The sequence below is a fragment of the Saimiri boliviensis genome, chromosome 20 (assembly GCF_048565385.1).
Source record: "Saimiri boliviensis isolate mSaiBol1 chromosome 20, mSaiBol1.pri, whole genome shotgun sequence".
NCBI lineage: Eukaryota > Metazoa > Chordata > Mammalia > Primates > Cebidae > Saimiri > Saimiri boliviensis.
Window position 1 is genome coordinate 27,360,878 of NC_133468.1, and position 25,324 is coordinate 27,386,201.

The following is a 25,324-nucleotide window of genomic DNA, read 5'->3' on the forward strand; positions in this document are numbered from 1 at the left end:
CTGGGCCCCACTTTCAACGCCGGGCCAAACGCCACCCAGGCCCCTGACCAAAAATAACTTCCTCCCAAGACCAAAGGCAGCAGCTCCGTCAGCCCAGAGCAATTTTTCCCATGAAGAGCAGCCAACACAGGGACCACATGGGACCCAGCTGTCTGAGGCCACCAAACCCAGGCGGCCACAAAGCCACGTGGAAAGTTGGCCAGGGACTAGCCAGGAATGTGAAGCCCAAAAGTCACAGGTCCCAGAGCTGAGTCTTTCTGTTGGGGCAGAACAAAAGGGGCCCCTAACCTGCCCCCATCCCCGTGTCACACAGAAGGACCAAGTGCACACTGCAAGGTCATCGAGGGTCGCCCTTGGCGGGCTGCAATCCCAGAGGCTCCTCCATCCCATGGCCCACCTGCCAGCTGTGACTCCAGCACTGGAGGATGCCGAAGTCAAGTGTGCTGGGAGAGGTGACGGGCGCTGGGTCCCGGGAGGCCGGGCCCCCCAGGGGAGGCCTGCGCCAGGCAGCTGGACGTGGGGACCTCGCGCGGAGGCTTAAGGACCCACAGTCGTTTATGTCACTTTCCAGGAAAAAGCCTGAGAAAAGTCCTGCCCTAGATCCAGGCCCTGTGGACAGGCAGGGGCTGCCCCACCACATGGGGGTTAAGGCCGCAGGCCAGAGGCCTGGAAGCCCACCAGGGCCAGGAGGGGTCGACGCTACCCCTACCTCTCCAAGGCAGTCCCAATTCCCAGGCCAGGGAGGCCCTGGCAGGGCCCCACATTCCCTTCCCTGTGAAGGAGGGGAGAAGGAACCGTGGCCAGCAGGAAGGAATGTGGACAGATCCCAGCTGGCTCTGCCTCCGACAGGAGTCGGGACCCCACCCCACAACCTCATGGCCAGGGCTGGCCTGATCTCCTCCACCCATCTTCAGTCCAGCCTGGTCTCTGCAGCACGGCCCCCACCTGGAGGCTGAGGGCTGGGCCCCTGCACAATGTGGGAGGCTGTCCCACCACGGGGTCACTGCACAGACGCCCTGGCACCTCCCTCTCACTATCGAGAGCCTCTCCTCTCAGAAAACCTGCCCCTAAGGTATGGGGGGCACAGCAGGGCCCCAGCACCCCTGACTCAGCCCGGGCAAGACCTAGCCTGGCCTTGTGTACTCAGGGCTGTCTCAGATGCAGCCACAGCCACAGCCCCCTCCCGGGACAGGGACACAGCTGAGTACACAGAGACCCCGCAGCATCTGGTAGACCGCGCCCATGGGAGCACCCATCCCTGCACACCTGGCCCAGGCCTCCCTCGGAGCTCACAGATGTAGCCTGGGGCAGTTCCAAATGTGCCACTCACTGACCTGGGCCCTCCAGAGTCAGGGCCACCAGGCCACGGCCACTCAGGACTCTATGGCCCTGGGCCCACCTGACAGCGCACCCCACTGGTGTGTGGGCAGAGGGCGCATAGCAAGGCTGTGGGGGTTAGAACCCCAGTCCCCTGGGTGCCCGCTTGTCACTTCCGAAGCACAGCAGCACAGTCCTGCTGCCCCACCTGGCTCCATTCCAGGCCCCACACAGCCCTCGGCAGACTCGCCAGCCAAAATCCTACCCTGGCCTCTGGGCCAGCCCCACACTGCCTTCCCCACAAACCGCCCCTGTCGCTGCCAACTGCCCCTTCGGAACTCCTCTCCCTTAGTATTTTCAGAACACTTCCCACTGCATTTCAGAAATCCTGAAATGTTGGCCGGGTGCGGTGGCTCACAGGTGTAATCCCAGCACTTTGGGAGACCCAGCGGGGAGGATCACCTGAGGTCAGGAGTTCAAGACCAGCCTGGCCAACATGGTAAAACCCCATGTCTACCAAAAATACAAAAATTAGTCAGGCGAGGTGGCAGGCACCTGTAATCCCAGCTACTTAGGAGGCTGAGGCACAAGAATTGCTTGAACCTGGGAGCTGGAGGTTGAAGTAAGCCAAGATCACACCATTGCACTCCAGCCTGTGAGACAGACTGAGATTCCGTCTCAAAAAAAAAAAAAAAAAAGAAATCCTGAAAAGTGTATTTCCCACATCATAATCTGTGAAACCAACATCATCTACAGTTTCACAACAAGGACTGGCAATGTCCATCCTTCTGGAAAAACGGTTCGGGTGGCGGCTGAGGCCCATGCTCTCTCCACCACCCCTTGCATTTGCTTCATGGTGGCATCTGTGTCTCCCCTACTGACCTGTGTGCCTCCCCAGGACCTCTTGCAAGCAGAACAGAGTGAGGCTGCCATCATGGGGACACCACCGCATGGAGCGCACGGGATGATGGAGACAGCCTGAGCACCAAGGTACTATGGGCAGGAGGTGCCTGACTGGTCCACACCACCTGAACCAGCCTCACAGGCCGTCCCTGAGGAGCTGACGTGCACCAGCCCAGGGGCTAAGAAAGCCCCCAGCATGAGTCCATCCCTGCTATCATGGGCAACTTGGTTCGGAGGACGGAGAGGGGCTGCCACACTCCCCTGCCTGCGGTGCCAGCCATACCTGTGATGTCCAGCTGCTCCTCCATGCTCTGCATATAGAGTGGGCATTTCTGCTGGATAAAGTACAGGAGCTCAATGGAGTTAGACATCCAGAAAAGAATGGGCTGCAGGTCCGGAACCAGGTCAGTCATGGAGCAGCTGGCCAGCGAGACGGGCTCCTGGCTACCAAGACAGAAAGACTAAGAGTTACGCGGGGACCCAACACCCAGGAGGCTGAACCTAGCACTCTGTCTACACAAGGACACACATTTTCATGGCACACTGACAACAACTGCAACCATCAACCTGACACTGCTGGGCGGGGACATTTAACAATATATGTACCCACCTAGCACCCGCCCACAATACCTGACAGCCAGAGGCCCCTACAAACCTGGCAAGGGAGACAGCCGGACGCCACAGCCACTGGTAAAAAACCTTGTAAATAAACAGCTTGCATGCCTTTTCTTTTGAAATGAGGTCATAAAGTAGCTGTGAATGCTGAGAGAATGCATGCAAATATGTGTGCGTTCACCTGTATGCGTGCATGGGGTAGGGGATGGGTCCATAGTTTTTAGAACAAGAAATGTCAGCTCCATTATATTATTTAACAAGGTAATTACCAAAGGAAATAAACAATAATAGAGCCATTTTCGGAGGTGCACAAGGCAAGATGAACTGCTACTTTATTAAAGCAGGAAGTCACAAAAAGTCCATGAATCATGGGGTAGCAGGCAAAGCCTGAGATCTGAAGACCCAGAGGCAATCATTAGAAACCCAAACTGAGGCCGAGCGCAGTGGCTCACACCTGTAATCCCAGCACTTTGGGAGGCCGAGGCAGATGGATCACCTGAGGTCAGGAGTTCAAGACCAGCCTGACCAAGATGGCAAAACCTCATTTCTACTAAAAATACAAAAATTAGCCTGGTGTGGTGGCAGGCGCCTGTGATCCCACCTACTCAGGAGGCTGAGGCAAGGGAATCACTTGATCCTGGGAGGTAGAAGTTGCAGTGAGCTGAGATCTCACCACTGCACTCTAGCCTGGAAGATAAAGCATGATTCCGTCTTCAAAAAAAAAAAAACAAAAAACTGGACACTGGACATCATTCATCAAGGTTGCCTCTGAGATCTGTGTAGGGGAAAGGGCTGGGCCAGGTTCCTATCACAAACTTCTTGGCACAGTCTCTTTGTCTCTTTTTTCTTTTCTTTTTATTTATTTTTTTTTTGTTTATTTATTTATTTATTTATTTATTGTCTTTTCTTTTTATTTATTTATTTATTTAGAGGCAAGGGTCTCGTTCTGTCACCCAGGCTGGAGTGCAGTGGTGCAATCACAGCTCACTGCAGCCTCCAACTTCTGGGCTTAAGCGATCCTCCCATCTCAGCCTCCCAAGTAGCTGGGACTACAGGCATGCACTGCCATTCCTGGCTAATTACTAAAAAACATTTTTTTTAAAGACGGGGTCTTGCTATGTTGCCCAGGCTGCTCTTGAATTCCTAGCCTCAAGCAATCCTCTTGCTTTGGCCTCCCAAGAGCTGGGATTATAGGCATGAGCCACCACGCCTGGCCCTGCTTCTGTACCCATGGAGTTGGTTGTTACTCTGAGTAATAAAAGCAGTAGCTCAGGCCCCTCTTTCGCCAGCCTGATGCAGGTAGGAGTAGAAGGCTCTTCCCTCCCAGGCCTGCTGCCTCCCCAGCTCAGTGCTCCCTTTCCAGGGGATGACGGCAACATCAGGGCCGCCTCCACCCTCGAGGGCAGCCTCCAGCATCAGGCTAGCTTCCAAGCTCAGAGCTCCCAAACCATTTCTCCTGCATCTCTTGGGAATCAGCCCCAGGATATATCTGTCTGGTGTGACTTGAAACTGCCTTCTAGTGTCTTCAGTTGGCCTCTTGGAACGTCTGAGGGGTGGATACAGCAAGGCTGCACTGAGGTCCCCGGGTAATTCCTCATTTAAAATGCCAGCTACACATCTTTCTCACAGGTTCCTTGTCTAGTCCATGCACCAGCTCAGCATTAAGCCACTGGACAGGCTGCCTGGGACGCCCAGGGTCCCAGCAGCTCAAAGGACACATTCATCCATAAGCCTCCACAATCGCACCTGGCAGAGACAAACAGCTGAGTGCCCCTGTGGAGTGAGCAGAAGGGATCCTTTTGCAAACAGATCAAACCACGCAGATCTGATTCGGGTCTGCCTGAGCTGTGGAGGGCGGCCCTGCTGCCTGGCCCACAGCTGGCCCAGGGACCCCTCGTCACCTGTGTCCCTTACTGGAAGGACTCTAAAGGACAAGCCAGGTGACTGCCACTCTGCTGGTCTCAGAGCATGGTGCAAGCCCAGTGCCTGCCCCCAGGCCCGGGGCACAGCCAGGCTCAAGGGTGGATGGCTGTCAGAGTGACCACCACGCACATGGTCCCAGGTATGTGAACCTAGCCTGGGATCCTTCAAAAGGTGCCAAGCCCACAGGAAAAGTCACCAGGACCTTCAGGCAGCCATTAGCGAGGGGATCTGGGAAGGGCTGAGGTCCTGTTTTCCCTCCTGTTCTTTCCCCAGCTGGGCAGCCAAGAAGGGCAGAGGGAGGAAGCCCAGGCTGCGTCCCAGATTCTCCCTGGTGCCCAAAGTGTTGTCTGCTCTCTCTGATGTCACTTCACTTTTGTCCACAAACAATGCTGACCTCTCTCTCATGCACTCGCACTGCGGGAGGGAAGAAACCGGCCTGAGACTGTCTCTCCTTGTTTTGGCAGCTAAGCAGGTCTGCGCCTGCTCGTGTATCTGGCACAGCTCAAAGTCCTGCTCCTTTTTGCCCATTCTGGACACTGGCTTGAAGGACATGCGTGTCTGCAGATGGGCAGAAGGAGCTTTATGCAGTTAAAGAAGAATTCGCTGGGCTCTTCGGAGACTAATTCCATCTTGTTTTCAACATTTACTGCCCTTCTCAATTTTCCCCGGAACCCAGAGGACAGACAGGCCTCTCCAGGAAAACAAACAACCAGACATCGCAGCTGGAGTTTCAGGATGAAACCCAGGCCAGGTCAGCGCTGCATGCCCCCCACCTGCCACCCTGGGGCCACGTGAGTGGGGGCCCAGGGAATGATGAAGATCCAGCCCATCCTATCCAGGCCTGTTTGGACGGAGGAGCAGGGCTGGTGGAAAAGGAATACATAAGTTGCCCTAGAAGAGGGCAGAGGGAAGGGCACTTGGATGGGGACAGCACAGCCTGGTAGGAGGAACGGGCACAGCTGGCTGGGGCAGGCCAGTCAGGGTGCAGGCATCTCCTGCGAGCGGAGGGAGGGAACGTGGCACTGGAGTCCCAGTCCTGGGAGCCGAGGCCATGGAAACACTCACACAGCCCACAAGGAGCACAGAGACGAGATTGTGGGTGGCCAGCCATGGCCAGCACATGCCTATCGCTTCCATCAGGAGAGGACCAGGGAACGGCGTGCCCCAAAAAGCAGGTTAGCCACATCTACCCAGCTGGTGAGGTCGTGAGTGAGAAAGCAAACCACAGACAGCTCAGCCAGTGCCATCGCACCCAGAAAGAAAGGAAGAAAGAGAAAGAGGAAAGAGAGAGAAAGAAAGAAGCTGGGTGCAGTGGCTCACACCTGTAATCCCAGCACTTTGGGAAGCTGAGGCTGGTGGATCACCTGAGGCCAGGAGTTCAAGACTAGCCTGGCCAACATGGTGAAATTTCCTCTCTACTAAAAACATGAAAATTAACTGGGCAGGGTGACACGTTCCTGTAATCCCAGCTACTCGTGAGGCTGAGGCAGGAGAACTGCTTGAACCGGGACCCAGGAGGTGGAGGTAGCAATGAGCCGAGATTGCACCACTGTATTCCAGTCTGGGCTACAGAGTGAGACTCCATCTCAAAAAAAAAAAAAAAAAAAAAAAAAAAAAAGAAGGGAAATGAAATGGTGACTATTTTGTAACAAGCTGTTAGAAGTGCTCTTTTGGGGCCACGTGCAGCAGCTCACATCTGTAATCCCAGCACCTTGGGAGACCAAAGCAAGAGGATCACTTGAGTCTTGTCTCTACAAAAATAAAAAATAAAAAAATTAGCCAGGGTATGGTGGTGCATGCCTGTAATCCCAGCTACGCAGGAGGCTGAGGTGGGAGGATCAATTGAGCCCAGGAGGTTGAGGCTGCAGTGAGCTATGACTGTACCACTGCACTCCAGCCTGGGCAACAGAGTGAGACCCTATCTCAAAAAATAGTAACAATTAATTAAATTAAATGAAGTAAAAACAAAGAATTATTTGGGATACCACAGTGTTAAAAGCAAGCTGAAGCTAGAATGGGATAAGTAATAAAATGAAATCCCAGAAGTGAAGATGGAGGTTGAAACATCCTAAGACCTAGTGTTCCACAAAAAGATGAAGATATTCATATTCAAAGAATTACTTTGAAACTAATAAAGGAGGAAAGGGAGGGATTTTAAAAAATCCAATCAGAAGCTGCGTAAAATGGTTCCCACCAGTAATCCCAGCACTCTGGGAGGCCGAGACAGGTGAATCACGTGAGGTCAGGAGTTCGAGACCAGCCTGGCTAACATGGTGAAACCTTGTCTCCACTAAAAATACAAGAATTAGCCAGGCCTGGTGGCGTGTGCCTGTAATGCCAGCTACTTAGGAGGCTGAGGCACAAAACTCCCTTGCACCCTCGGAGTAGAGATTACAGTGAGCTGAGATCACACTACTATACTCCAGCCTGGGTAACAGAACCAGACTCTGTTTCAAAAAAAAAAAAAAAAAAAAAATCCAATCAGACAGAAAAGTATAAAAATTCAAGGCAAAAGGCACAGAAAATAGTGCAAAACAGATGGTAAAAATGTGGCCAAAGACATCAGGAATGGCAATAAAGATTCAACTTGCCTATTAACAAAGATAAGTCAGGTGAATAAACAATTGCTTTCAAAAAATAAAACAACAGGACATAGAAAGGGTGAATGTAAACTTCCCATGGTCTCATGTACGGGCATGGAAGAAACTCATCAGGCGATTAGTAAACCAATGAAAGCAGATGTGGTGCTCCCCCCAGGCAAAGGAAGATTCTAGGGCAGTAAGAATCATCAGGACAGACCGGAAGCGTGCCTGTCATCCCAGCACTTTGGGAGGCCAAACTGGGCGGATTGCTTGATGTTAGGAGTTCAAGACAAGCCTGGTGAAACCCCATATCTACTAACCATACAAAAATTAGCTGGGTGCAGTGGCAGGTGCCTGTAATCCCAGATATTCAGGAGGCTAAGGCAGGAGAATTGCCTGAATCTGGGAGGCAGAGGTTGCAGTGAAATGGGATTGTGCCACTGCACTCCAGCCTGGCAACAGAGTGAGACCCTGACTCAAAAAAAGAAAAGAAAAGAGAAGAAAGACAAAAGAAATAAACCGATAATCATTAAAGACAGGGATTCGGCAAGCAGGGGTCTTCCTCCTGGAGGGCACTGCCCCAGATGTTTTTCTCAAAAACTTTCAGGGTCAGTCCTCACCTCATATGAACAGAATCAGAGAACTAAGAAACAGAGAAAGCTCCCCAGCTCATGTGCTGTGAACCTTATTACTAAAATCAGATAAGGACAATGCAAAAAAAAAAAATTCATAGACCAATTTTACCAATAAATTCAGATGGGAAAATCCTAATTAAAAGATCAACAGTCAACACCACTAATCATCAGGGAGATTCCAATCAAAACCACGAGACACCACCTCACTCCTGATGTAACGGCCATTATCAAAACGATGACAGATCGCAGGTGTGGGCAAGGACTGCATGCTGTTGGTGAGAATGTAAATTAGCACAGCCATTACAGAAAACAGTGTGGAGGCCCCTCAAAATACTAAAAATATAGGCAGAGCGCAGTGGCTCATGCCTGTAATCCCAACACTTTGGGAGGCTGAGGCAAGAGGACTGCTTTGAGCTCAGGAGTTCAAGACCAGCCTGGGCATAGTGAAACTCCATCTCTACAAAAAACACAAAAATTAGCTGGGCATGAAAAATGCAAATATTAGCCAGAGGTAGTGGTGCACACTTGTAGTCCCAGCTGCTTAAAGGCTGAGGTGCAGGAATCGCTTCAGTCCAGGAGGTGGAGGTTACAATGAGCAGAGTTTGTGCCACTACACCCCAGCCTAGGTGACAGAATGAGATCGTGTCTCAAAAAAGAAAACCTAGGAACGCATCACCCCACATTAACAGATTAAGGGGGAAAATATAATGATCACAGATGCAGATTCAGTCAAATTCAATGGTCATTCACAATTTGAAACACAGAGCACAAAGGTTTGAGGCAAACAGGGCAAAATGAATATTAAATCCCAAATCATCATCATCACCATCACGTCAGTTTCAGGTGTGGCTTCATGGATGAGTGGCAGATTCTGTACTGTTCTGTGTTTTGGAAATGAGTCATTATTTTACAAAGGAAAAAGCCCCCAGGCACGCATGAGGGATAGAAACAGGGCTGTTTTTAGGCCCTAATGATGATGATCCTGGAGAGAGCACACAGCTGCAACAGGGAGGGCCGGGCCTTCCCATCAACGAGGAAGCTGGGTCCACCCAGATGTGTGCTTCAGACAGAAGGCCGCCCAACAAACAGGTGCTGGGGTGAAAGGGACCCTGATGAGGGCTGGGTACACTCCCATCCCCTCCACATCCTGCCTCAACCCTAGAACTCCAGCTGTCCTGGAGCAAAGTCCCAGAGGAATGCCATCACACCATCGCTGGGCCCAGTCCCAACTCCCACATACACTTCTCAATACTGAAAGCCCACAAGACGTCAGGTGCCACCGTGGGGGTCCCGGCCTGGGCCACCTCCTCACCATGGGTCAGGCTGTCCATCACCCTTCCATGCTGTCTGGAGCCCCCTCCTGCCAGCTGAGAGGTAGAGCCTGGGTCCCCCACACAGTCATAGACCTCAGAGGCTGGGAGCCACCCCCAAGACATGGTGTCTCTACTAGCAGCATGAGAACAGATTAATACAGGCATGGACGGGAATCACACAAAGCTCTGTGTACCACAGCCCGTAAGGGGGTGCTGCCCGCCATGCAGCCTGAGCCCCCGAGATGCATCCCCCTCCCTCACTGCCCAGTGTGGCCACCACCACCTTCCACTCTGCCTTTGTCAGTGTCAGTGTCATCTCACATGTGTATCTTAAATAGAATGGATTGGCTGTGGATATCATACGTGTGTGTGCGCGTGTGTGCAGGTGTGCACACGCGCACACACACATTTAATATCACAGACACTGTGCTGGGCACTTTTTCCCAGCATTGTCTTGGATTCAGCTGCACTGAGAGAGCAGTGGCTGAAGGTCATTCCCTGCCACCACCGAGCCCTCTGCCTGGAGGAGACACGTGGCAGCTTCAGCTCCCGTGTGGACACGTTGCCCTCCACGAGCAGGTGGCTCTCTAGGTCCACGAAAGAATGGAGTGTGGGCCCCGGGGGCTGCACATCTATATCCGATCCACACAAATGGTTTCCGAAATGCCCTGGCAGAGTCTAGGTTAGAGACAGTGTTTTCTGTGCAAACAGCCGTTGGAGAGTGGAGTGCACAGCCTTGCCTCTGACCCAGGGGCTGCGCCTTTCCCTGAAGGCGCAGGTCAGTTCTAACACAGAATCAGAGAAGAGCGAGGGAGGAGAAGGCTCAAAAGAGGGCCTCAGGCCGGGCGCGGTGGGTCAAGCCTGTAATCCCAGTACTTTGGGAGGCCGAGGCGGGTGGATCACAAGGTCAAGAGATCAAGACCATCCTGGTCAACATGGTGAAACCCCATCTCTACTAAAAATACAATAATTAGCCAGGCGTGTGGTGGCAGGTGCCATAACCCCAGCTACTCAGAAGGCTCAGGCAGGAGAACCCCTTGAACCTGGAAGGCAGAGATTGCAGCAAGCCCGGATCACACCACTGCACTCCAGCTGGACGACACTGTGAGAGTCTCTCTCAAAAAAAACAAAAAAAAAACAAAAAAAGAGGACTTCACCCAACCAGTCTTAAGGGTGCCCTGAAGCAATTTCCCAACTCAGAGCTTCCCAGGGTGGATGACTAAAGAAGCAAAAAAGGCAGCTCAGATGGAAGGACACAGCCCAGAGCTGACCCCAAGGCATGGGGAGGCCCCCTCGGGACTTGGCTCCACTGGGAAGTGAGGGCCCCCAGGACCTGGGTAAGAAGCGGGTACAGTAACCGGGTCATACTCACAGTGGCGCCTGCTTCTCTGCTAGTTCTTTGGTTTTCTCCTACAATTACAAAGCGGGAGAAAAAGCACGTGAGAAAAACAGGCTAAGGGACACGTTCAAATACACATTATACCATTGATGCGAAAAGAAGCCATGCTGTCTCAGGCATCCTGTGTGACGCTATTTATTCGAGCTGTGCTGGAAAGGACATTTTCCATGTAACTTAGACATCTTCCCATTTCATTACCGAATATGACCTACAAGTTTCCTACAATAGAATATCTCACAGCTCTCTAGCTTACATAACAACTGGCTGCTTAAAAAATAGTGAGGCCGGGCACAGTGGCTCACCCCTGTAATCCCAGCACTTTGGGAAGCCAAGGTGGGCAGATCACTTGAGGTCAGGAGTTCGAGACCAGCCTGACCAAATTGGTAAAACCCCATCTTTACTAAAAATACAAAAATTAGCTGGCACAGTGGTAGGTGCCTGTAATCCCAGCTACTCAGGAGGCTGAGGCAGGAGAATCACTTGAACCCAGGAAGTGGAGGTTGTGGTGAGCCAAGATCACACCACTGCACTCCAGCCTGGGCAAAAGAACAACATTCCATCTCAAAAAATAAAATAAAATAAAATAGTAGAGACAGGCCAAACATTTTACAAATCCCAGAATGAAGATTCTACTAATACTTTCATTGATAAGCTGAATATAGACATTTGGAAATGCCAGCACAGTAATCGTAAGGAGATGCATACGTGCCTGAATATTTATAGAAAGATTTAAACTTCTCAACAGGGACTCAGGCTTAGCTAACATATTCTTTGTTGCTGTCACTGTATTATTTTATTTTATTTTATTTTTTATTGTTAGAGAAAGGGTTTTGCTGTGTTGCCCAGGCTGGAGTACAGTGGCCAATTATAGCTCACTGCAGCCTCTAACTCTTGGGCTCAAGTGATCCCCATACCTCAGCCTCCCAAGTAGCTGGGACTATGGATACATGCCACTATGCCTGGATAATTCAAAACATTTTTTTTTTTTTTTGTAGGGACAGGGTCTCACTTTGTGGCCCAGGCTTGTTGCTAACTCCTGACCTCAAATGGTCGTCTTGTCTTCCAAAGTGCTGGAATTATAGGCATGAGCCACCACACCTGGCCCTGTTGTCACTTTTAACCAAGAAATTATTCTTGGCCGGGTGCTGTGCTTCACACCTGTAATCTCAGCACTTTGGGAGGCTGAGGTTGGCAGATCACTTAAAGTCAGGAGTTCAAGACCAGCCTGGAAAACATGGTGAAACCCCATGTCTACTAAAAATACAAAAATTAGCCAGGTGTGATGGCACGCACCTGTAACCCCAGGTTTACAGGTTTAAAGAGGCTGAGTCAGCCGGGCGCGGTGGCTCAAGCCTGTAATCCCAGCACTTTGGGAGGCTGAGGCGGGTGGATCACGAGGTCGAGAGATCGAGACCATCCTGGTCAATGTGGTGAAACCCCGTCTCTACTAAAAATACAAAAAATTAGCTGGGCATGGTGGCGCGTGCCTGTAGTCTCAGCTACTCAGGAGGCTGAGGCAGGAGAATTGCTTGAACCCAGGAGGCGGAGGTTGCGGTGAGCCGAGATCGTGCCATTGCACTCCAGCCTGGGTAACAAGAGCGAAACTCTGTCTCAAAAAAAAAAAAAAAAGAAAAAAAAAAAAGAAAAAAAAGAGGCTGAGTCAGAACAATAGCTTGAACCTGGGAGGCAGAGGTTGCGGTGAGAGCAGATCATACCACGGCACTTCAGCCTGGGCAAGAGACTGAGACTCTGTCTCAAAAAAACAAACAAAAAAGAATTACTCTTGCCTTAGTAGTAAGTTATTACCAGCTAAATGTAACCCTGGTGGCTGACTGTGCGCAGACTCTAAGCATCTGCCTATATATTTGGTAAAAAATGAGGACAGGGCAGTGGCGGGAGGACGGGGTAGTTGCTCATTCTCAGGAAACAAACAAGCAAATGACATTCACACGGGATCTGGATGGCACCCCAAGGAGGCTTTGGATTCTTACAATGGGTGCAGGGGGAAAAGGTGGACTGGGGCTCTGTCTGATGTCTATAGCTCAATCCCTGGACCAGGCAAGTCACATCTGGGAGCCTCTGTTTTGGAGCCTATAGAATAGAGGCAGGGTGAGCCCTGGTGCACTGCCAGGAGTGGGCCAGTGCACAGCAAGCCCCAAGTGGCTGAGACGCAGGCGGGAACCTGACTCCCCCAGCAAGTGACTTAAGAACACCCAGCTTCAATTTCCCTGGCTGTGACGTAGGATGTGGCATCTACATCGTCAGGGTGGTTGTGAGAAGGAAATCAAACAGCATTTGGTTTGCAAGTAAGTGCCTAGCGCAGACGAGACTCAAGAACGACGATGATCGCACGAAAACCCGTGACTTCTGGCCAGCAGATAACTCTGGGTCACAGCGGCAGTGATGTGGACGCATACTGCATGGACATCACCTGGCTCTGTGCCCACAACTGGAGGGGACATGGGCATGCCGCAATGGCACTCCTACCACATCCCACACCGGGAACCCAGGGAGTGAGGCACAGACACCTGGATCACAACACCCATGAAGCAGAGGTGGCTCCCACTGACCTTTGGACAGGGCAGCCTTAGCTGGCTTTTACCTTTTAAAAGCCTCAGACATTTAAAATGTGAATTTCGACATGAGAAACTGATGAGTTTTCTACACAGTCAAGTGGTTCCCCCTTCCCACGCCTGTCATGGATAAGCATGGCCCAGACCAGCGAGGGTCTGAGGGTCTCTAAATGAACTTGAACAGCTGCAAGCTATCCTTTGGGTCCGTGGGAGCTGAGTCACTGTGGGGCGAGGCCCCGCAGGGAGGCCAGACTGCGTGATGCCTGCTCCAGTGCTCATGGGCCCAGGGGGCAGTCCTGCCCACTGGCGGGGTCACTGGCAATGCCTGGAGCCATTGGGGTGTGTGTGTGTGTGTGCGTGCGTGCGTGCGTGCGCACGCGCGCATGAGCATATGTGTGGCGGAGCAGCGGGGGCTGACCAGCCTCTAGGGTGGAGGCCAGGCCAGAGGCCAGGCCAGCCCCACAGCAAGGAACTCTCCTGCCAGTGTCCACAGGGCTGAGGATAAGAGACGCTGGCCTGCAGGAAAGTTTGTCAGCGCACAAAAGCCGACCAGCTCTGTACCTCCAAGGATGGAGGTTGGCTCCAGTGGGCATCTGCTCGACCAGCCCCTGGCAGCAAGCATGGGGCACCAGCACAGACGGGGGCTTCTGGGGTGCTTGGGCAGGGGCCTGTGAGAGCTACCAGCGTCACCTCAGCCTCGCAGTGCCCAGGCTCAGGGGCACCTTGCTCTTGGCACATGACAGTGCTGGGCCCAGTGGGACCCCAGGGAGGGTACAAGCCCAGAGCTCAGGAGGTGACCTTGGACCCCACACCAGCCCCATCCTCAGGGACAAAGTGCTGCAGCTGACGCTTTGGGCTCTAGGGAGGCTCCTGGTGGCCTAAGGGGCTGGGAGGCAGCAACAGACAGGGAAGGGCCTCCCTGTGCTCAGCAGCACAGCACCATGGGGCTCAGACAGAGGCGTTCCTGCCTCCCTGCCATGGCCAGCTCCAGGCCCTCCTTTCCCCCAGCCTGGCAAAGGACACAGACCGCCCACCCCAGCACACTGACCCAGACGGTCTTGCGGATGAGCCTGGCTATCTTGAGCAGGAGCTGCCCGAATGTGCCCGGCTCAAAGTGGGTGGCTGAGTGCTGGATGCATAGGCACAGGAGGAAGGCAGGGGTCAGCTTGTGGTCGTCGCCCCCTGGCTCGATGAGCGTCATGATCCTCTGCAGCAGCGTGTCCTCCAGGTGGGGCTCGAACTCCAGGAGCAGCTGCTGGCGCCTGGGCAGGGCGGCCTGTGTCGGGGAGGCGGCTCCCCGGGCCCCTAGCGCAGCTCCACACAGCCGGCAGCTCTGCGGCACGGCCCGGAGGTGCGCCAAGGCGTGGGCAGGCAGGGGCTGGGCCTGTGCAGGGTCCTTGAACAGCAGCAGGTAGTAGAGTCCCAGGGAGAGCAGATCCCCGTGGTGCAGCACCACAGTCCGGTGCCCCACCTCAGAGAAGTTGACGGAGATGGGCGCCCCGGGGATGGGCTCCAGGACCAGCCTCCCCCCAGCCTGGCCACTGTCCGCGAGTGGGTGGCGGCGGATGGTGCAGTGCAGGGGCAGGATGTCGGGGGCCGAGAGAATGATGCTGGGCTTGCTGGAGGGGGTCCGCTGGCCCACTGTGTGCCGGTCCCGGTTGAGCACATACACCAGGCTGTCCTGAAACAGAGACTCCACTCAGGGCAGGTGAAACGCCAGCGGCAGACACGAAAGGCCGCCTGTCTCATCACTGGTTGCTGAAGCCACGTGGTTGGGACGCTGTCCCCTGGGCTCTCCATGTCCCTGGCCACCCCCACACCAGAGCCCTGGGAGCTCTCAGGAACCCATCCCTCGATGTCCGGGCCCATCCCAGGGAAGGTGGTTTCCCAGAGGAACCCCGGGGGCACACGAGAGACCCAGCTTAGAGACAGCGAGAGGCCAGGTCACGGCTTGCTGGGCAACAGGCGCTGCTGCTCCAGACTGGGCCAAGCACTACCCAGCTTCCTCCGGGTCATCACCAAAACTGTGTGGGAGCACTGCCCCGACGGAAGAAGCCACCCGAGACCTGGGCACAGGAGCCCAAAGGCTGTAAAGTGCTCATGGAAACGAGCAGCAAAGGAGCTGGCTGCACAGGCGGGGAGGGGGTGGGGCAAGCAGAGGCAGGGAGAACAGCTGCCGGGCAGAGCGAGTGTCAGGCAAGGTGAGGCAAGGCAGCCGTGCTCCTGGCATTTGCTCAGGCGACTGTCCGTCTACTCTGATGGAAGTGGTGTGAAACAGCTCTGGGCAGGTGGGGGTGGGTGGGGCCTTTTCCCAGTGCCCTCTCAGAGAACATGGTCACCAAGTGGTGACTTAGCACCCTCTCGCCTGCAGCAGGAAGCAGGCCTGGCTGGGCAGGAGATACAGTCCGGAAAGGTGTGAGGAGCTCTCCCTGAAAGCGCCTGGTGCTAAAGGCACCCACTTCGGGACAGGGGAAGTAAGGGGCCCCTGCTGCCGCCTGCCGGGGCCTGGACAGGGAAAATGTGGAGGACCCCACACGTGCCCCCACCACCCCATTCCACAGCCTTGGCACAGCCAGAGGGGCTGCAGCCACAGAGCTCGTGGCCGACTGGGTTAAAGGCAGGAGGAGGCCTTGACTTCTGAGTCCTGTGTGCTGTCCCCGCAGCGGCGCCAGGCAGTGGGTACCAGGAGGGAGGCTCACATGCTGCTGGCTGTAGCCCTGCAGAAGGAGCAGGTGTGGGGACTGGTACAGCGAGTACCGCATGGCGTCTGGGCCAGGCTCCTCCGGACCGTGGGCAGTGGCAGGAAGGGCAGTTGCTGGGCTCAGGCTGGTCTCGCTGACCGTGCGGCGCAGCAGGGGTGGAGGGGAGCTCCGGGCATCCCCTAGGGCCAGGGCCGGGGTTCCCTTCGCCCGGCTCCGCTGCAGCCTCCGGGCCTGGGCGTTTATCCCTGGAACAGAAGCAGTGCAGGTGAACAGTTAGATGTCTAATAGCTCCAGGGCCAGGCCCAGTGGCTCACACTTGTAATCCCAGCACTTTGGGAAGACGAGGCGGGTGGGTCACCTGAGGTCAGGAGTTCAAGACTAGCCTAGCCAACAACCCCATCTCTACTAAAAATACGAAAATACATGGTGGGCTCCTGTAATCCCAGCTACACGGGAGGCTGAGGCACGAGAATTGCTTGAACCCAGAAGGTGGAGGTTGCAGCGAGCCAAGATCGTGCCATTGTACTCCAGCCTGAGTGACAAGAGCGAAACTCCATCCCCCTAAAAAAGTCTAATAGCACCCATGTTCCAGGTCCTTCTGAGTTCAAACCCACTAAGCCACGTCTCCTAATGCCTGTCACTGTTCTGTCAAAGCAGGTCTGGCAGAGGCTCAAGGATTCTGCCCTCTAGCCACGCCCCTCAAAAAACTGGGCAGTGCTTTGCCACCACTGTGGCAGGATAGTCTCAGAGCCAGCAGCCTTCCTGTCAGACCCTCAGGCTGAGGGGACCAGGCCTGCCCTGTAGCAGCCCAGGGTTGCACCACGGCCTGCCCGACCAGCCGGCACCATGGCCCACAGGGCCTCAAACCACAAATGCTTTCCCACGGCAGCATCCACCTCTGCAGGGTCACCACGCCACCTCCAGAGCCCTGCCCCCATCCATCTGTGCACCAGGTGAAACTCCCCTGGGGGGTGCTCTGATGAGATGAGATGGAATGGTCATCATCCTGCCCCCACTTTACAAGGAGGGGGTGCCACTGTGCCACGTCATCCCAGCCCACAGGGCTGCTGATAGCCTGCTTCTGTGACAGTATGGCTGCCTCCTTCCCAAGCCTGTCTCTGACATCCTCAAGTCAAAGCAGGCACACACACACACACACACACACACACACGCACGCACACATGTGCATACACATGTCCACAAATACACACGCACTCACACACAAAGACACACATGCACACACACACATGTGCACACACATGCCGACACACGCATACACACACATTAACACATACATGTGCACACACACGCACACACAGCTCAGAGATAACACACACCCTTAGAAGACTTTTAAAATTGCATAAATACAGACACATTCTCTAAATGCGTGCTCTGGGAAAGCCAGCCGGCTGAGATAGATGAAAACTGCTCACCAGTCCCCAGTTGACCTGGCGCTGTCTTTTCTGAGCTCTCTGCTGAGTTTCCTGTATGCAGTCTTTCAGGTTAAGATCCGTCCCCATCTGTGGCAGCCTTTCCTCCAGCCATTCCCAATAAAACCAAACAAAAGCTGGACAGAGGGAGGCGGCAGCTGGCCGAGGACGCCCCTTACCAGCGCTGGCGGCCCCGCGGTCCTTCCCAAGGCAGCCAGCAGCCTGTGCATCTGCAGCCCGCGGGGGGCCGGGGCGCGAGGGAGGCTGCCCAGCCGCAGTGCGAGGCTGCTGGGCTTGGCTGCTCGCCGCCGTGCTCCTGCCGGCCATAGAGCCCGGCCCAGCCTGGCGGGAAGCAGGTGCCCAGCAGGTGGGGCCCGGTTCCCCGACCCCATCCCACCCGCCACTCCCACAAGCTTTGCCAGCCCCACAGCTCAGTCTCACTGCACAACTGTGGGGCCAGATCTGAAAGAACACAAAGAGCCCCAAATTATGCTCCAGCCCCCAAGTTTCTCCCAAATCTGGGGGTGGGTTCCAGGAGATGACCTCAGGGTGACTTTCTAGAAGTCCCAGGGCTATGGGGCAGGGAGGGCTTCTCCTCCTAGATTCCCAGGGGCTCCCAGAGGGCCTGACCACAACTGCGGCATGGGATGACCCAGGCCTGCGTCCCCTGGGACTGCAGCCCCAGGCAAGTGGCTCACAGCTAAGTGCACCCTGCTCCTCCACACAAGGCCCCATTCAGGCCCAGGGCTGCGCTCTCTGCAGAATCAATGCTGACACTCAGGGGCCACTCCCAGGATCTCCTTCCTTGTGCTGGGCAGGCCCGCACGAATGCAGAAGCACCAGGCTGCCAGCCTTCAACGAGGAGCCAGAGGTGAGGCCTCTCCTCTGGGCAGCAGCACTGTCCCTGCACCCAAGGCCACAAGCACGACAGAGCCTCCCTCTGAGTGCAGGTGAGGGGGTGAGGCAGCAACAGCATCCACTGCCGACACTGGCACAGCTGTGGGCATAGCCAGTGTGGACAGCAACTGACCACAGCACTCTGTTCCTCAGTCCCCTGCCATGGGACAGCCGGCAGGACCCGTGCACATTCAGCATCACCTGAATTGGCAAAGTCCAGAACCCACCCAGTCGGCCCCTGCAGGGAGCCACCATACACAGGAGGACAACTCCACAGAGAGAAGCTTGCAGCCAGCCATGCACATGACCACAGGGTGAAAGAGCAAACTGCAGGTTAACACGTGACATGACTCATTGGCTCAGTTTTCTTAAAAGCACCTAAGACGCCATCGTACCTCACTTCTGGATTCTACGTGTGCACGCAAAGCTATTTTTTACCCCAAAGTCATTCAGCAGCAGGTTGCTTAACTTCCATGTAATTGTACAGTTTTGAGCAATCTTCTCAGTACTGATTTCTATTTTTACTGGGCTGGGGTTGGACAGTGTGGTTGGCATAACCACACTCTGGTTAGTTTTTTGAATTTGTTGAGAATTCAAACAAATATGTTTTACAATCAAATGTGTGGTCAATGTAGAGCTTTTTTTTTTTTTTTTTTTTTTTTTTTTGAGACAGAGTCTCACTCTGTCGCCCAGGCTGGAGTGCAGTGGCACAGTCTCAGCTTACTACAACCTCCACCTCCCAGATTCAAGCGATTTTCCTGCCTCAATCTCCTGAGTAGCTGGGATTATAGGCACCCACCACCAAGCCTGGCTAATTTTTGCATTTTTTGAGATGGGGTTTCATCATGTTGGTCAATCTGGTCTCAAACTCCTGACCTTGTGATCCACCCTCCAACTGCCTCGGCCTCACAAAGTGCTGGGATTACAGGTGTGAACCACCAAGCCTGGCCTGATCTAGAGCTATTTTTTAAAACAGCAATGCACACACACAGTGAATTCACCACATGGAGGCTGTCCTCAACAGGTGCAGGGGGAAGTCTAGGGGTAGTGGAAGAAATGAATTCAATTTCATAGGATTTAATATAGTGTCCAGCATGTTAACAGAATATATGTTATATATAATTTATAATACATATATTATCATAACGTTATATCATATTTTACTTATTTTATTTCTTTTAAACTCCAAACAAATGTGATAAAAACCTTTACCTGTAAAATCTGGGAGGTAAAAACCCAGGTGTCAGGTAAACCGTAACTGATTATACTTTACTTTTTAAAACTTTTGTTTGTTTGTTTTGAGACGGAGTGTCACTCTGTCACCCAAGCTAGAGTAGCAGTACCAAGATCTCAGCTCACTGGAACCTCTGCCTCCTAGGTTCAGGCAATTTTCCTGCCTCAGCATCCCAAGTAACTGGTGTGCGTCATCACGCCAGGCTAATTTTTGAATCTTTAGTATAGAGATGGGGTTTTACCATCTTGGACAGGCTGGTCTCAAACTCCTGACCTCAAGTGATCCACCCACCTTGGCCTCCCAAAGTGCTAGCATTACAGGTGTGAGCCACCGGACCCAGCCTAAAAACTTTTGTTAGAGTAAAAATTACAGAAGTTTGAAAGGCCTCTCACTCATGTGTGGCTTTGTGAGTTGGCCCTGTCCCAAGATGAAGCTGCAGGAGATGCGACCCTAGCACTTTCGTTCCCAGGGAGTAAGCGGTCAGGCTTGTTGGGGGTCTACGTGGCCTCCCAAGTTCTCCTAGAGAGCTGCAATCATGCCCTGTTTGCGCCTGACTTGATACAGCTTTGTTGTCTCCCAAGGTCTCAGTGCTGCCCAGACCCAGGGCGGATCTGCCTAATCTGGGACAGAAACCACCCCACTTGGCCTTTGAGTGGAAGGTGACAGAGAGCATCACTGGCAACACTGACCCCACACACCTTCAGAAGCATCATGGTGCCATCACTAGACACAGATCGTGGTGTTTTCAAGGCTCTCGGACTGACAGCACACTGCTGAGGAAGGGGAGGCCAAGACATTGGCAATTGCAGGGACTCCCTGGTTTGGGGGTCTTGTTTTTTTTTTTTTTTTTTTTTTTTTTTTTTGAGAGGGAGTTTCATTCCTGTTGCTTAGGCTGGAGTGCAATGGTGTGATCTCAGCTCACCGCAACCCCCGCCTCCCAGGTTCAAGCAATTCTCCTGCCTCAGCCTCCCAAGTAGCTGGGATTATAGGCATGTGCCACCATGCCCAGGTAATTTTGTATTTTTAGTAGAGACAGGGTTTCTCCATTGTTGGCCAGGCTTGTCTCGAACTCTTGACCTCAGGTGATCTGCCTGCCTAGGCCTCCCAAAGTACTGGGATTACAGACGTGAGCCACCGCGCCCAGTGGTTTGGGGGTCTTATATAGGCATGACCTTTCCCAAGAACAAGGTCACTCCAGAGGCCCCCATGCAAGCAATGGGAGATTCCACCAACATGCAATCAGTTCAGTGAGAAATATATCATCAAGAAACCACTATTTCAAAACAAATGAATTCTAATCAAGCAAAATGGCAGGACAGTCGCAGCCTTTTCTGTCATTTTAGAATGAAAGTTATGCTTCTAGTAGGCCGGGCGCGGTGGCTCAGGCCTGTAATCCCAGCACTTTGGGAGGCCGAGGCGGGTGGATCACGAGGTCGAGAGATCGAGACCATCCTGGTCAACATGGTGAAACCCCGTCTCTACTAAAAATACAAAAAATTAGCTGGGCATGGTGGCACGTGCCTGTAATCCCAGCTACTCGGGAGGCTGAGGCAGGAGAATTGCCTGAACCCAGGAGGCGGAGGTCGCGGTGAGCCGAGATCGTGCCATTGCACTCCAGCCTGGGTAACAAGAGCGAAACTCCGTCTCAAAAAAAAAAAAAAAGAAAGAAAGTTATGCTTCTTAAATAAAGCTCTAGATCCTGGTGTGGGTGAAGGGGTTGGAAGCCAAAATACACCCGTGTCCTTTGTTGCTTGCCCCATGTAAGGGACGAGATGGGCCACCTGGTTTTAGCCGAGGTCAGCTGTGGCCCGAGCTCCCTCGTCTTCTTCATGCCTTGGCATGACTGAGTTCACTGGGATCAGAGGTGTTAACAGAGGTTTGAGGGATGCCCAGGAATCTGTATTGGTAAATGCCATCTGGAAGGTTCTAGAACACAGCAGCCAGGTAGAGGAGCCACTGTCAGAGCACTCCCCCTCCCCCAAAGCCCTGTCCACAGCAATTCCTTCCAGGGGAAGGGGACACCCAAAAGCGTGGAGAGAGCTTGCTGGGGACCTTCAGTTGGTGTTGATTTCGATCCTTCTCGGGATAAGTGTCTGTCGGTTCCTGCAGAGGAGGCTGATGGGTGTGGGTGACCCCTGCTGCCCCTTGTTGATCTGCTCAGGAATGAGGGAGGGTCTGGGTAACTAGGACCTTGGTGGGCAGCCCTGCTTCACCCCCAGCAACCCGCAGGGAACTGCCTGGCTCTAAACATCTGCTAATACACGGAGTCCCAGCCTCAGAAGCAAAGTGTATACTTCTTGACATTCTAACACAAAGCCATGCACAATGGCTCAGGCCTCTCATCCCAGCACTTTGGGAGGCCAAGGCAGGAGGAGGGCTTGAGTCCAAGCCCAGCCTGAGCAACATAGCAAAGACTCCATCTCTACAAAACATGTAAAAATTAGCTAGGCATGGTGGCACATTCCTGCAGTCCCAGCTACTTGGGAGACTGAAATGGCAGAATCACCTGAGTCCAGGAGGTTAAGGCTGCAGTGAGCTATGACTGTGCCACTGCACTCCAGCTTAGGCAACAGAGCAAGATCCTATCTCAAAAAAAAAAAAAAAAAAAAAAAAAAAAACCCAAGGCCAGAGCCTGGAATAGCACTGCACACTTTCTAAGGGATCATGATTCACAGACAGGCCCAGCCTTGCCATGAAAGTTTGCCTTTGACACTGGAATGGAAGGAGTAGAAAGTGCAGGACGCCGCTGCGATGGGAAGATGGAATGGGACAGTCGTCCTTGACTTCCTTCCTCTGGCTCTCACAGCAGAGGCCTTAAGGAAAGGAGTGCTGAGCTTGGTGTCCCGGACGCCCTGGCAGAAGCCTTCCTCCCCAGCCTGGGCAGAACTGAGCTGGTGAGCACAGCCTCATCTCCCAGGTGGGGTACTCACAGCTGGAGGAAGTGGCGAGGGGGCAGCACCCAGCCACGGCCACTCGGCTCTTGTCTAGGCCACCCCCCTCCCCTCCTCGAGAAGGCAGTGCCTAGTGACCCGATGCTGAAAGAGAGGGCAGGGCTCTGCATGCTGGGGGTGCACAGGGAACCTGGACAGCAGCTGGAGACCATCACCAGCTCTCACGGGCTCTGAACAGCCCTGGAAAGAAAAACACAGGCTTTTCCTGAACGTCACTCAGTTCCTCTATAAACTCAGCCGGCACCTTTCACCTCCTGATCCTGTTTTCTCTTCCCTACCTGGCTCCGACGGTTAGGAATAATGATATATACAACTTGGAACCGTTTCTGCCGCTCATCCCCACTCCTGGGCCTCAGAGATGAGGTGCCTATGACTGGAGACAGAGGAGGCAATGAAACGTGCCTGTGCTGGGGAACTTTAGGGCTATGGGGGAACAGGAGACCATTGTACTTACTTGCTATGTTGCCTAGGCTGGAGGGCAGTGTGGATTCACAGGCGTTGTCACCGTAACACCTTGCAGCCTCGAACTTCTGGCCGCAGAATAGCTGAGACTACAGGCATGCACCCCCATGCCTGGCAAGAGACGCTTTTTTTTTTTTTTTTTTTTTTTTTTTTGAGATGGAGTCTTGTTCTATCACCCAGGCTGGAGTGCAATGGTGCCATCTCAGTTCACTGCAGCCTCTGCCTCACAGGTTCAAGCAATTCTTGTGCCTCAGCCTCCCAAGTAGCTGGGATTACAGGTGCCCACCACCACGCCTGGCTAATTTTTTGTATTTTTAGTAGAGACTGGGTTTTGCCATGTTGGCCAGGCTGGTCTCCAACTCCTGACCTCAAGTGATCAGTCTGCCTTGGCCTCCCAAAGTGCTGGGATTACAGGTGTGAGCCACTGCACCTGGCCAAGAGATGACTTTAAAGTGGCCCCTAGTCACAGCTGGGGATATGTTGCTAAAAAAAACTGCAGTTACTTCTGCAAAACACAGAGGTCTGATGGGCCTGAAACCAGTCTTCTTTTAGCTGAAACACCCTCTTCTAAGCTAGTAAAGGACACGGAGCCATAAGACCATCAAGCAGTCCTTGAAGGAAAATCATTTCAAATGTACAAAAAAGAACTGCTTAGGCATAATTTGGTAAGCACATCTCTATGCCGCGGCCAGCTGGATTCTGGCCATTTTCCATCCAATTCCATTTTATTCTCATTACAGAAACCCTACAAAGGCTGGGCATGGCTCACGCCTCTAATCCCAGCTGTTGGGGGTGCCGAGGCAGGGGGGTGCTGAGGCCAGGAGTTCAAGATCAGCCTGGCCAACATGGTGAAACCCCATCTCTACTAAAAATACAAAAATTAATCAGGTATGGTGGCATGTACCTGTAATCCCAGCCACTTGGGAGGCTGAGAGAGGCAGAGGTTACAGTGAGCCAAGATCACGCCACTGCACTCTAGCCTGAGTGACACAGTGAGACACTGCCTCAAAAAAAAAAAAAAAAAAAAAAAAAAAAAGGCCCTACAAAGGAACTGTGGCTAGACAGGAACATATTAGCCTCACTTTTTGGAAGCAATTCAACCATTAGGGAAACAATTCTATGGAGAGTGTACATGTAACCTCCTCTCTGCCATCAGGAACAAGGTGAGGATTCCTGCTGTAACCACTTCTATTCAGCATTGGACTAGGTCCTTGCCAGTACAACGGGCAAGAAAAAATAGAGGAAAGATACACCATTGAAAAGAAAGAAGTTCAATTATCATTATTTTGCAGATGATATGATTGTGCATGTAGGAAACACAAAAGAATCTACGGAAAAAATATTACAATTAACAAGTGAATTCAGCAAAGTGACTAGATGTGGTGAATAAGCAAAATTCAGGCTGTTGTGTTTTGGTTTTGAGACAGAGTCTTGCTCTGTCACCCAGACTGGAGTGCAGTGCTGTGATCACAGCTTACTGCAGCCCCCACCTACTGGGCTCAAGCAACAGTCTGCCTCAGCCTCCCAAGTAGCTGGGACTACATGTGCAGACCACGACGCCCAGCTCATTTTGTATTTTTTGTAGAGACAGGCTCTGACTATTTTGCCCAGGCTGGTCGCAAACACCTGTGCCTAAGGCAATCCTCCCACCTCAGTCTTCCAAAGTGCTGGGATTATGGGTATAAACCACTGCACCTGGCCAGTAATATTTTTAAATATTAGAAGCAAACCATGTCGGATTCATGACCGAGGAGTCAACCACATGTGGCCCCTGAATGCCAGGATCGAGGAAAGGGACCAAATTAAGAAGTGAGGGATGTTAGAATTTGATCTGCATAGGAAAAAAAGGAAGGAAGGAAGAAAGGAAGGAGGGAAGGAGGGAAGGAGGGAGAGAGGGAGCAAAGAGAAAGAAGCGAGGAGTGTCCTGTATATGACAATTACATATTTGCAGAATACTTCAAAACCCTAACCTGGCCAGGTGCAGTGGCTCATGCCTGTAATCCCAGCACTTTGGGAGGCTGAGGCAGCCAGATCACAAGGTCAGGAGTTCAAGACCAGCCTGGCCAACATGGTGAATACAAAAATACAAAAAATAGCCAGGTATGGTGGCAGGTGCCTGTAATCCCAGCTACTCAGGCTGAGGTAGGAGAATTGCTTGAACCCAGGAGGCAAAGGTTTCAGTGAGCCAAGATCGTGCCACTGCACTCCAGCCTGGGCAAGAGAGCAAGACTCCATCTTGCGGGGGGAAAAAAACCCTAAAGAAAGCTAATGTAGGCTAGTCATGGTGGTTCACGCCTGTAATTTCAGCACTTTGGGAGGGTGAGGCGGGAGGATCACTGGAGGCCAGGAGTTTGAGAGTAGACTAGGCAACACAGACCCTGAATCCAC

The 25,324-nt window shown here is 53.0% G+C and overlaps 1 protein-coding gene across 5 annotated transcripts in view; it reads right to left on the reverse strand.

The window, feature by feature from the left end:
* The window catches only part of RADIL (Rap associating with DIL domain), a 91,279-nt gene that overhangs the window by 28,360 nt on the left and 37,595 nt on the right, over positions 1-25,324 (reverse strand). For all 5 annotated transcript variants that reach the window (XM_074390467.1, XM_074390466.1, XM_074390465.1 and 2 more), the window contains exons 3-6: positions 15,960-16,207; positions 14,309-14,941; positions 10,661-10,698; positions 2,504-2,664 (exon numbers count right to left, since the gene is read on the reverse strand). In XM_074390467.1, coding sequence (XP_074246568.1) covers positions 2,504-2,664; positions 10,661-10,698; positions 14,309-14,941; positions 15,960-16,207 — 1,080 coding nt within the window. The remainder of the gene's footprint in view (positions 1-2,503; positions 2,665-10,660; positions 10,699-14,308; positions 14,942-15,959; positions 16,208-25,324) is intronic.